Source organism: Typha angustifolia, chromosome 7, assembly GCF_048772165.1.
Source record: "Typha angustifolia cultivar Huaian chromosome 7, ASM4877216v1, whole genome shotgun sequence".
Taxonomy (NCBI): Eukaryota; Viridiplantae; Streptophyta; class Magnoliopsida; order Poales; family Typhaceae; genus Typha; species Typha angustifolia.
The window spans coordinates 11,050,732-11,063,432 of NC_133245.1; the positions used below are offsets into that span (position 1 = coordinate 11,050,732).

Genomic DNA, 12,701 nt, shown 5'->3' on the forward strand with positions numbered 1-12,701 from the left:
CTAAAAGGCTAGCTTTTGGGATGTTCAATTAGCCCATCAAGTTCCTTTGGGCCTGCATGGAAGCTTCTGTTACTGAAGTAGATTATATATACGAGAAGGGAATTAGAAAGAATATTTGCACCACATGCAGAAGGAAAGCTTTAATCTTAATATAATGTGGATAGTAGGTTGGAATAACTACACCTATCAACCTCTAAATTATCCCATTTTCACGTTATAAAACCTCTGAAATGCTCGTTCCATTAGTTGTCTATTAATTTTTAAATTTATAAGAATATCATGATCAATTTTCTGCTTTATAGGGATTGTTTTACTTTTATTAAAAAGAAATTAAGAGTAGAAATAGTAATTTGATATTTTTTTATTAACCCATCGAAAAAGCGAGAGATAATTAGATAGTTAAATAATCAAAAGTGTTGCAAAAAATAAATAAGAGGGTCGGTGTGAAAATGGCGAATAGTTCAGAGAGTCTAACTGTCTAGGTTATAATTAACCCTAATAGATTTGATTTGACGACGGATGTTATTTATAGCATTCGATTGAATCAAGAAGTTTAACGCAGATTTAGGATTGGGTCCATCCCGAGCCCAAATCAAACCTGGCTCGAGTCCTGCTGGGCCTAGACTTGATCTAGAAAAATAAGACATGTTCGTACGTGGCACTTGTTCTTTGGATAGTCATTCCCATGCATTCGTAATACCAACTCTCAAAATTAAGGAAACGAAAAGAATGACAATTAACTCTTAAAATGGAAACATGTTTGTATTAGTCCCCAGTATACATACGTGACATACATCTTTAATATTTAGTAGATTTACTCTCTCTCTCTCTCTCTAGCTCTCTAGAAAGAAGCAGGCACGCACACAGATAGTATATGCTGTTCTTTTTATTGAACATCAATATATGTTATGAAGTATACACTCTTGCAGCAGCGATGGATGACTTGCATCAGCCACCTCTTAAAAGACTTAGACGAACAATATATATATAGAGCAAGAAAACCAAAATGCATTTACAATATAAGAAGAGACCTTTCAACAACATCTTGAGATATTTCATGGCTTACGGTGATGCCTCTTGAGAGAACACTTGATTGAACCGAGCGTATGGTAGTTGACATACCGACTCGGGGCCGACGGCGGAGCTCGAAAACCTCTCGGCATGCACCCTTTAATCTCCCTATCGCGAAAGTATCGATAGTTGTGATGCGATTGTGATCTTAGAGCTACATAATGCGGTGGCGGCCTCGGTCTCAGCCTCGCGGCTATTACCACAGATTTTGTGGAGCTCCTGATGGCGACGAGATCCATCGGCATTAGTATTATGACTAAGAACATGAGAGTTATAACAAGAGTAGACATTTTATTTATTTAAAGGAAGAAGAAGAAGAAGAAGAAGAAGAAGAAGAAGAAGAAGAAGCGGCTTGCAGTGGCTAGTTTGAGAAATAGGGTTGTTATATAATAAGAGTCATGAACGTTGTAAGAGGGGGAGGGTTAAAGTGTCTTAAAATTTAGACTCGTGAGGACAGATCAGCAGTACATTGTACAGCTCATCGTTTGTTGTGGATGAGATTTCGTTTGCTTTTTGGGCCTTTGTGTCTTGTCTCCAGCCCAGGCAGGTGAGGATGCTCGTGCTCTTCATTTACTACCAATTTCTTTTGAGGTCAAACACAACTGCCCAACTATTTTATAATGATTTATATAACCTTATTACAATAATCTAATAATTTCTCTTGGTCTCGGCTACCATATTCACGAAACACAACACAATCTGCTCTGTTTTTGTATGCCCTCAATTAAACTAGCAAATCTTAATTCTTTTTTGTTTCTTCCAATGGTTTAAGTCTGTGCACAGATGCTTTTCTTGGACAGTTGACCGACACCGAGCAAGTTGGCTTTAGATATTCATCTCACTTAGAATGGAGGGAGGGTGTGCAGGAGAATTTGAGCTATTAGTTTTTTTTCTTTGTTTACTTTTTGTTGAGAAGGTAGTATTTAATGATGTCAACGTTAGAGGGACGTCAAAAGAAAAGAAGAGAAAAATGACCCTCACCACTAATTTCCCCTTCTGACTCAAACTTTGCACAAGCCATTGTCACAAACTACTTTCCCAAGGACATAATCTAGGGTTAACTCCAAGCATAACCAATATGAAATCTTATGCATTAAAGCTCTTTAAGAACCACAACTGTAGTCTCTTTATAAGCTACCACAAGTTTACTTGTACAAGCCTGTCTCAAACTAAGTATTCATGCATTAGGTCTAGGAATTTTTTGCCCACATGTTCCAAAAACTACTGATTAAAATTGCAGTACATGTTTACTAACTTGTTGGCTCTAATACCAACTATTGCCTGATGGATTATTCTTATCTAACTCTCAAAGAAAAGGAGTCATATTAGATAGAATGGCATCCTAGTGCAGAAATCTCTGGCCAATACAGTCAGTATACATAGCATTACTCAAGATTGCTAGAGAAGCACCTGTTACCAAGTGTGCATGAGAACTCTAAGAACTCTTAGCCAAATATCCAACAATTGCAGACCAAATTCATGCGTTCATATACATAGCCTAGGAGAACAGTAGAAAAGCATATAATCCAATGGGGCAATTACATTGCCGTTCTGATTATATTCAAACTAAAACTGTTATTTTTTTTATAACATTTAACAAATCTCCGAATTGAATTTGAAGATAGTCATCTTAAATCAGATAACACATAAAAAATAATACTTATCGAATTTCAAATAACAAAAATACAACAAATATATTAAACATATATATATTATTATTATCTTTATCATCTTAAATTCAACCTACACTATTCTAGATACATTAAAAAACTTATTCAAGTATCTACAACTTTATCTTTAATGAGTATCTTTAAATTTGCCCTATATATTAGTCCAATACGATGAAAAAAAAAACTATGTCAGTTTAAATATAACTATAAGAGTAAAATGACACAAATAAAACTATAAAGCCTGGTTTGGTTTGAAGTTAAATTTTGAACTCGATTAGTTAGTCTCATTTTTTAGTCTTAATTTTTTTTAACTAAATTAGATATAAAATCTAATCAAATGATAAAAAAAATATTTGATTACTAAACCAGTTTAAGGGATCCCTGGGTCCCTACACTCAAAGCAAACAAGGCTTAATGGAATAGAGTTTAGACATAACCATAGAGAGAAATATAATTTCCCCTAATCCAAATGATACTGAGCTTCAATATCATGGAACTCCAAAGATGTGTCATCAATACATGCTCCAAAAGAAAAATGCCGACCACTTAAAATTTCTCATGTCAAAAAGAGTCTTTCTACTTCTACAAGTCTGCAAATCATGTAGTAAGCCCAACCCCATCCAAAATCAATATACATGGGTCGATGTCAATCCATATAGACTGAAATCTTATTAAATAAGCACACTGGTCCAGCTAAGTCTAGTCAGGTTCAAAAGGTTGAATACCAATGAACTTTATATTCTCTTCACAGGTCAATAATAAACATTTGAAAACAAATGTGTTTGCAAAGAAACCCATAAACTGCCACTGCTTATTCTCCTAGAATTCATAACCGTTAATTTCCATGCCATTAGAGAACTTCTTGCATCTCAATCCTTCCATTGGCATATATACTTATGAATGCATTTTACAGTTCGCAGTTGACCAAAGAAAAACAAAAAATACTACTTGCAACACTGGCAAAATGATTCTACTGTACACCCCTCTTTTCATCTTTCCTAGCAGCTAGCTCCAGCAATTTCCCTCAGTCTTTCTCAAGGCCAGTAAAACTTCTGGATTGCTCACATCAAGTGCTTAACAGTCGTGATCAATTGATAGAAGTTTTGTGAAGATTTCCTCAAAACCTGACATTTTGCACCAGCCAATAGAACCTCCTATGAGCAATGCTATCTACAGAGTACACACTTCTACAAAAAGGATGGTATGGCAGCATCTCAGGCCTTAAATTTCTCTCTCTACTTCTCGCAGAGAGATTTTTAGAATCACTTTCCAGTTAAATGATCGCAACAACTGCAAGAGTCGGATGAGAAAATCTGACCAATGCAGTTTTGGATACATCAACCAAATGACCAATCTTTCTGAAACCCCCTAAAAGTAGCCCACCTTTTTTTACTAGAAAAGGCACACTGGCTTTGTGGCCTTCCTTTGAGACTGACTCAAAATACCTATCAATCAAGAGCCAAACAAAGGGAAAATGGGATCTGCAAACCCTTGACACCTTTCCATACCATCTCATATTACTGAGAAAAGAAACCTTGCAATAGACAAATCCTCTCAAGTGAACTTGCAAGCCCTATCAAATCACTACTTCACCACAATGATGGAATGGTTACACTTGAGAAAAAAAGCTCGCATTCACCGAAAGCTTCAAGCACTACTACATAGGTTCTCTGGTTAGTTGGCTCTCAAGTTACGTACTCAAAATGTAAAAGAACTACATAGCATAAATAGTAGAGTCATAATTAGTTGCAATCTACTGCCATGAATATAAAGGCTCAACTGAGTAAACAGTCATGCTTACTCTGAAGCCCCCAAAAATTGATCTGCATCATCATGTGAAACCCAGAAAGGTAAAATAAAAGACAAATGGTACATTTAAAAGGATGCACAATTCCAACAGGTTTCCATCTGTTGGTTGAGCACAGCCCAATGTGAGCAGTTGGTGAAAAATGGAACTGAAGCCGTAATAAGAAAGGTAACTGATCAATCAACATGTTTACCTTCTTTGGACCGGCTTATATAGCACAACAGTCACATATTTTGATCGGAAACGATGGGTGATTCCAAGAGCTACCACAGATCTGGAGCTCTCTTTCTCTATGTAGAGGTGGTTCAGAATCACGTTCTGAGGCAGCGGGAGACTGCTTGAATCATCTTGGCTCGGTGGGAAGCTCAGAAGAGTATGCTGCAAATGAGGGGGGACTAGTGGTGGTTCCCGTGCTTCATCTTCATTCCCTGGGATTGGGTTATTATAACTTAAATCAGGTGATCTTGGTACTTCAAATCCTACAACACTGACTCCTTCCTGCACCATTATAAATTTCAGTAAACATGATAATTTGAGATGCATAAAGAACAAAAATGGAATCAGCAGTTTTATCACTAATCTATTACATGATCATCTCCACTAGGATCCATGATTTTGAGCTCAGCAGAATTCCACTTAAGACAGCAAATAATCCTGCAGAGGACAAAATATTATTCCAAATTGAAAATTTAGAACCATTCTGTGCACTAGAAACTTTAGATTGTAAATGGCAGAAAGGAATTAATACCATAGTTCGCCGAATCGGCCAATCACGATCCAAACTCTCTCTCTCTCGCGCGCGCACTCACTCTTTCTTTTTTCTCCTTACCATAAAGTCATTGTTTTTCTTAGGGAGAGATCTAGCTCGAACAAACTCCGGTGACGTAGATCTAATTTCGGCAAACACCAATATGTAATTTTTTAATTTTCTTTCTTTATTTATCTCTCAGTTTTTCATTTCTTCTACTCTCTATCTCATTTTTTTCTCTTTTCACTATACCATAGTTATTTTTCTTTTGTTTAGTTTTCTTCTACTCGCTCTATCTAATTTTTTATTCTTTTTAGTTTTCACTGCACCATAGTTTTTCTTTCTTTTTTTTTTTTTTAATTTTTATCATTTTTTCTTAACATTTAGAAAATTTTCTGAATTTTTTAAATAAATTTAAAATTTACGTAGTTAAAAAAAATTCGATCCGATCCAAGTGATTGATACGGTTGACACGGCTGAATTAGTCGATATGTATCGTTTTTTCGAAAGACTGATCTCGATTCCAATCCGATATTTTCAAACCTTGATCAATAGTTAATACTTGCGACATTCAAAATAAAAGAGAATGATTCACATTTTACAAGCTACAATTGACCACATGCTAGCATAAGTTCTCTGTAAGAATTTAGAGTTAAGCTAGTGCACTCTAGAACTTTCATCTGGCAACTCATTGCACCCAAATACATTAGCTAATAGCAAAAAGAATAATACAAGTAAAACATAATCCTAGTTTTGCAGTAATTTTTGCTTTATGGATCTACATTTCATACCTCTTTCCAGATCTCCCTCCTTTATAAAAAAACATAACGCTTTTAGAAAGCCATTTGAGATGTTCTACAACATGAATTGGCTATCATAGTATAGAGGAACTAATGTAAAACTCCAAAATGATGGCAGTCAGCTAGTTTCCTAGGTTCTCAATCCTTAAAAGGACTGAATATGAGAGCAAGGTCTTATATGCCTCCCTACGCTGTGAGTTCCTAACAGGACTTCTCATGCCAAAACCCATAGTGTAATGGTCTACATTTTCTTTCACTATTGTTCTTTCAAGTACTAGTGTTCCATTCACATGAAACATGCCTACTCTATTTCCCAAATTTAATTGGACAAAGCCTGTTTTATTAAGTAGACTAGCTTGTAGTAGTGCAACTGGTGTGGAAGGCTAGGACAACATCCTAGATGGATTTATTCTACAGAGCTACTGATGTAGATTTGGATCCTTTTTGGTGATCAAGAAATCTAGTTTATGGACGTGCTACATTGCAACTGTTGCAAATAAAATTAGTAGGTGACTTGGCAATAGGAGGCAAAGCAGTAGCAAGTTAGCTAACTCGGGTATTCATATGGCCGTTTATCTTTGTCCACATTAGGTTCCCATGCCAATCAACCATTTGCATGATTTAAATTGACTGAATTAAGAAAAAGCAGAAGTAGAAATTAAAGTCGGTAATATTTTTTGACAATTGGTCAAACCTTCAAGGCTTGGGTATTTGCCACATAGGTCTTCAGCTATGTAGATGATCCAAGGTGTAAGGCCAATTGTAATTTTTGACATGCTTCTTATTCTACTTGCAGCAGTTACCATCCTGATTCAACCTGCTGCTTCCTTTAATTTAATCATGTTTGCTAGTTTCAATTGGATGATATTTGGTTTTCTTTTCCTTCTAAATTGAGTGTTAAGACTGGAGCGTAATAATAATAGCATACTGTTGTAAATAAAAAGGTGTTATATCATGGTAAAATGAAACCATATAAAAACGAGATGGGAGGGAAGGCAGTGGAGAAGATGAGGCAGAAAGAGCAGACAGTGTGACGTGTGGCAGCTAGGATTAGCTATCACAAAAGAGGGGGAAGAAAGAACAAGGTTGGGTTTGGTTTGGGTCTTAGAAAAACCAGTAGAAGCCCTTATATATGTAGGCAAACTAACATCTCAAAATTTTTGGTCAAAGAGAGTTACAATGTCCACTAGTATTTCAAGATTTTCAGCCAAACAGAATTTGATGTCCTAACCTGTATGCAAAATAATTCTTTTAATCAGCATATGAAGCCTTATATTAATTATAAGGGAATGCTCTGCATTTTTCAAGAACTAAAAGGAGGCTGTGACATATTACTATTATGAACACATATAAGTAAAAGAAAATCTACATGCACTTTGTAGCTAGTTCTACATATAAAACTTAAGTGAAACATTCAAACAGTAAATTTAGCATTGAAGAATAATATGGACCTCTGTACTGTTACCATGATTGAAACTCAAGTTCTCTTGGTTCTTGGATGAAGATAAAATTTTGAATTCTCAACTGGTTCAAGCTGTTTCGGTCTAGTTTTAGAAGTCTCAGTTTCAGACTCTATTCTTGACATATAAAACTTAGAAATAGTAAAGCATAAGTTATAGAAATAGCACAAAAATAAGGAGAAAAAGACGCTCAAAATATTAGGAGTAACAAAATGTAGTTATAACTACTACCATGTTGAGGTTTTTCTGATTAATGGGATTTGGGTATACTACTCTGGTTGCACTTTAAATGCCTATATACTTACTTGATGTGATGCACATTTGTGGTTTTAAAAGATATAAGAGATGGATTTTACAACCACAGCTACAGGAATTTCCTGCAATTTTGACCAAGGATTCTAGTATCAGGATTAGATAGATATCATCTGTATGAAAAAATGACATGTATCGGCTGCTAGTATCAGATTAAACTATTTTTTAATTATGTAAAATTCTAAATATTATTTAAAAATGCAGAATTTTTTTTAAAAATTTAGAAAAAATAAGAGGAAAATAAGAAAATAAAAAGTACTCATATATGAAGCCTAAAAACTTAAAAAATATATTAACTTACTTAAAATTTAAAATTTTGATAAATATCAAGCTCTCTCTCTCCCCTCTCCCATCTCAAAATTTAAAATTTATTCAAAAATTACTCATAGACAAGGTTCTCATTTTTTCTCTACTTCCTCCCCTCCCCCCTCCCTCCCCTCCACTCTCTCAAACTCTCAGCAACAGTAGAGATCATCGAATCTACTCTGTGCAAAAAGAAAAAGAGAGAGGGAATGAGATGAATTAAAAGTTAAAAAAATAATAAAAAAACTCATCCAAGATCGTCGGATCTTCGTCGGTGAATGTTGCCGGAGGTCAAGGTCATTGAAGATCTATTTGATCACCGAAAAAATTGAGAAAGAAGAGAAAATGAGAGAAAGAAATAAAGAAAAGAGAGAGAAGAGAAAGAGAGGCTGGTGTTTCAGTCGATTCGGCTAGAATTGGGATCAGACAAAACTGGGAACTATGGTTGACTAGTTAAATTGCTACAAATCAAGTGATGCTATTTAGATAAAAGATAAAACAGAAAATTAAGTGGTTCAACTGTACAATATTTGCTCTCTAAAATATTTGAAACATGCACTAGCAATCGCCAAGCCTCCCATCGCCTCTTACTTTTATCCATATAGTAGAGCTATACAAATTAGGATTCTAAGTTAGATGTTCTTGCATACCTTTCAAATGTTAGACTAACATTTAGCAGGGAATTTAATGCCAACCTGACATAGTGCATGTTGGGTGGCACATCTCATGCTGGCAACCTGTCTATATGAGAATTCAACTCATACCACGGCTCCACCTTGAGAGATATAAGATTGAAATAGAGAGAACAAGAAGAGGGAGGGGTGGGGAGGTCTAGTGAAGTTAGTGCCTTAGTGGAGACAAAGGAAGAAGGAATGAGAGAGGAAAGAGTAGGGAAGGACAAAAGGGAAAGGATAAGGAGACTACGACATCAATGAGGCAATGAGGAAGAAGATGATTGATTCCCAAATGTGTTCATGAGTAACCCAAAGGTCCCAAATTGACTGAGACAAAAACCCATTTAGCATAATTCAAATAAATTTTGGTTCAGTTATAGCTATGGATTATGGTCAGTCCCAAAACAGGATTGGCTGTGCACATTTAGAATGAATTAGGTTTTGATCGGTTAGGTTTAAGGGTAACCAAATATGATCAGGACTAAACCCATTTAACTTATGCTAAATGGGATTGTGGTCCAGGTGGGGCTTGGTTCAGACCTGATCACAGTCCAGAATTGATGATCTTTTTCATTCTCTCCCTCCAACCACCCCTCCCTACAAGAACTCAGTGTGGGTCTGGTGCTGCCGAGTAATAAAAATATTGAGACAATCTTAACTTTGCAATATGGACTCATAAGACTAACTTTTGACCTTCAAATTCCAAACTAGAAACACTAAGCTATGATAAGAGAACATGCAAATCTCTGAAATAGCTGAACAGAAATATCCAATCAACTGACACCAAACAAGAAGCATTAAATCCCCAAGAGAGCTTGTCCCCACTCTTTCTTTTCAGTAGCAGATGAGAGCAGCCTTTTCTTCCTATTGTATGTAGATCAAGGAGGCCAGTTACTAGGTTCTCAACTTCTCTATCCAAAAAGTGGACTTGTTCTTACATCTATTTTTCTCAAGACTGATGCCACTCTTTCATTCAAAATTGATATCTGATTTTCATAAACAAAGACAAGAGCAAAAGGTTCATAAAATTCAACCTTCCAATTATCCCGGTTACCCTCGCCTCTTGTACTCATTTAACAAAGTGAGGAAAGAAACTCAAGACTGGTGATCTTTATGGGCACTTAGAAGAAGAAAAGCGAGCAAATGAAAATGAGACTCTTGTACTCATTTAACAAAGGAAAGAAACTCAAGACTGGTGATCTTTATGGGCATTTAGAAGAAGAAAAGCGGGACAATAAAAATGAGAAGATTATTTTCTCTTGCCTCAAGCAGGTCTTTCTAAAATCTTGATCACCCAACTCCCACTATTTAATATTTATGATTCTGGTGGTTAGAATTTCCTCAGCGAAATATATTATAGGTTTCAGCTGTATATTCATAATCTTCAATTGGTGGGTCTAACGGACTTGACTCCCATTAGGGAGACCCAAAGTGTATCAAGTCCAAAGGTGAGGTCTACAAAAAGTGGGGACAATAAGGGCTTTCTAGAAACCGTAAGATCCCTCGGGCCAATATATTAAAAAATATAAAGGTAGCCAGCCACCTTAGGCAAAAGGACCACTGATGTGCCATGTCCAAATGTTAGGTACACATGTTAGGCAAATTAAACTGGTGTAGCCATCTAGGCAATCACTCAACTGCTAGAAGTCAGGTGATTATGCGGGATTTGAAGTTACTAATAGTAAATTATAGAGCATTAGTATACAGTCCCTACTTGGATATTTGCTTCCAACAGCCTTCTAAATTATAATTTATAGAGAGCTTCTAATTCTTATCAAGTGAGTATTTTTACCTAACCTGTTATTCCCAACAATATGACAGAGACAAAATTTCAGCTAGTAAATGGGAAAGACACTTTGAATTGTTCACTATCTCTGCTGCTCTTGTTGTGCCAATAGCAAAAGTCACCACCATTCTAGAAGAATCACTGAAATTTTTAGTTATGGATGTCACATAGTTACTATGTATAAATTGGAGGTACATATGAAATAAGAGGATTTGCATTATATGACCATAAATCTAGGTGCCCGTCTAATCCCTAGACACTGCATGACTCCCTAACTGGCCCACCTCCTCCCAACAATTATTTAAACCTATCATTAAGCCAGGTAATATTTTCTCAGATAGAATTTTCTTATATTTAGTTATTATTACACATAATCAGACTCTAGAAATAGCAACAAAGAAGAAAGTTTGACCAAGAAAAAAGTATAATAACTTTAATAACAGATTGAATAGAGAGATTTGTAACTTAAACAAGAAATGGAACAAGAAGACAAGAAAGGATAGAATAGACAGAGTAGAAGCAAATCTACATATTCTCAAGACTTATACAAACAAACAGATCAACATACAATTGAAAAGAAAAAAAAATTACAAGTCAGAGTGCAGTCATGGATATTTCTCTTAGCAACCAAAATTTTGCAGGACATTTCTTCCACATAGTTACAACTTTTAGAATTTGCACTTGTTTCTCCTCTAGCAGATTACTGTTAAACATCAGATGGTCGACCAATTGCACATTAGATCAAGTCCATAACATTTTTGACTACTTATTAGAGATGGCATATCTTGATTTATGAAATTACATCTTTGATAACGGTCAACATCAGCTCCAATTTTCGCATTCCTCCCTTAAAATGTGTAAACTTACCCCAAGAACATACTTAACTACTATGAAATATGCAAACTTCTATTATGACTGATCTTAACACAGAAAACTTCAGTAGAATTCTTAACCGTACCCTATCTTAAACCCTAACTACATCAGAAAAGGCATATTTTGATATGCAGAGAAGAACTTGGCTATCATGACTGAACCTACAGCGTTTGCGTACTTGAATCCAAATACCACTTGATCTAAAGAGAATTTTGGCTCGAAAATCATTACATCGAACTAGAAGCAAACGTGACTTTCCTATATATATTGGTCTTAGTGCTACCAATTTCATAAGTGGTCTTAGTAATTAGTACCTCACCCTCCCTCAGTACCATTCCCCTTCTCTCCCCCTCCACCCACTCCCCTTTCCTCCCTCCACTAGGTTTGCAGCCTTTACAGAAGGGGCTACCTACCCATCGCGAAGGGATGTCGGCGTGGTGCTGCCCCTGCATACCAGAGAGAGAGAGAGAGAGAGAGAGAGAGACAGAGAGAGAGAGAGAGAGAGGGAGAGGGAGAGGGAGAGGGAGAGGGAGAGAGAGAGAGAGAGAGAGAGAGAGAGAGAGAGAGAGAGAGAGAGGGAGAGGGAGAGTTACCTTTCCCACCGTCACCAACCGCCGCCGTTACCACCCTTCGTCGCCGCGAATGCCGTCTGCCATCACAGAGACGAAGGAAATTGCTCCCGGGTTTAGATTTAGGGCTTCGAATGGTGAGAGAAGGTAGTGTGAAGGAGAGAAAGAAAGAAGGGCAAGTGCGAAAGTCTATAGAGAACCTTGTTTGGTTTGATGCTATTTCTCTAACTAGATTACCTAGCCTTAATTTTTGGTTTTTAATTCAAATATTTAGAACTAGTTCAAAATGTAATACGGTGTTTAATTCTAAACTATGCTAAAATATAATTATTATTTTTATATGATATAAATAATATTAGTTTTATAAAAAAAATAACATAAAATAAATGGACAAATATGCCCTTTGACTTTAATAAATTTAAAAATATTATTACTAACAATAATAAAATCTTAAATTATTAATTTATGAATTTGTCCGCTTCGTTTGCGGGCTTATGCAAATAAGCCCATAAAATGGGCTCACAATGCATGTAAGCCTTGTTTACAGGCTTGGGCTTACAATATATGTAAGCCTTGTTTACGTATTATTATTATTTATTTATTTTTAAATAATATAATATTAATATTT

General features: G+C 35.8%; 1 protein-coding gene across 4 annotated transcripts; it reads right to left on the minus strand.

Moving 5' to 3' along the window:
* Window positions 1-804: 804 nt before the first annotated feature.
* Window positions 805-12,280, minus strand: LOC140763772 (SNF1-related protein kinase regulatory subunit beta-3). 4 transcript variants are annotated; one of them, XM_073102119.1, is made up of 5 exons: window positions 12,098-12,280; window positions 7,862-7,933; window positions 5,136-5,202; window positions 4,742-5,046; window positions 805-1,290 (listed from the first exon to the last, which is right to left on the minus strand). In XM_073102119.1, the coding sequence occupies exons 3-5, from the start codon at window positions 5,157-5,159 to the stop codon at window positions 1,056-1,058; spliced, it is 564 nt and encodes a 187-aa protein (XP_072958220.1). In that variant the 5' UTR covers window positions 5,160-5,202; window positions 7,862-7,933; window positions 12,098-12,280; the 3' UTR covers window positions 805-1,055. The 4 variants fall into 4 exon arrangements, with proteins under 4 accessions (XP_072958220.1, XP_072958219.1, XP_072958221.1 ...); XM_073102118.1 differs by lacking the exon at window positions 7,862-7,933 and having other exon boundaries at window positions 812-1,290; window positions 12,098-12,278; XM_073102120.1 differs by lacking the exons at window positions 805-1,290; window positions 7,862-7,933 and adding an exon at window positions 3,844-3,865 and having other exon boundaries at window positions 12,098-12,272.
* Window positions 12,281-12,701: the final 421 nt, after the last annotated feature.

What these genes read in the sequence shown, in the direction of transcription:
- LOC140763772 (XM_073102119.1), bottom strand. Translation starts at nt 5,159, where the DNA reads ATGGATCCTAGTGGAGATGATCAT. An exon ending in ATCCTAGTGGAGATGATCAT is followed by an intron (nt 5,047 to 5,135) that starts GTAATAGATTAG and finishes ATAATGGTGCAG; the next exon opens with GAAGGAGTCAGTGTTGTAGG. An exon ending in TATAAGCCGGTCCAAAGAAG is followed by an intron (nt 1,291 to 4,741) that starts GTAAACATGTTG and finishes CGTCGCCATCAG; the next exon opens with GAGCTCCACAAAATCTGTGG.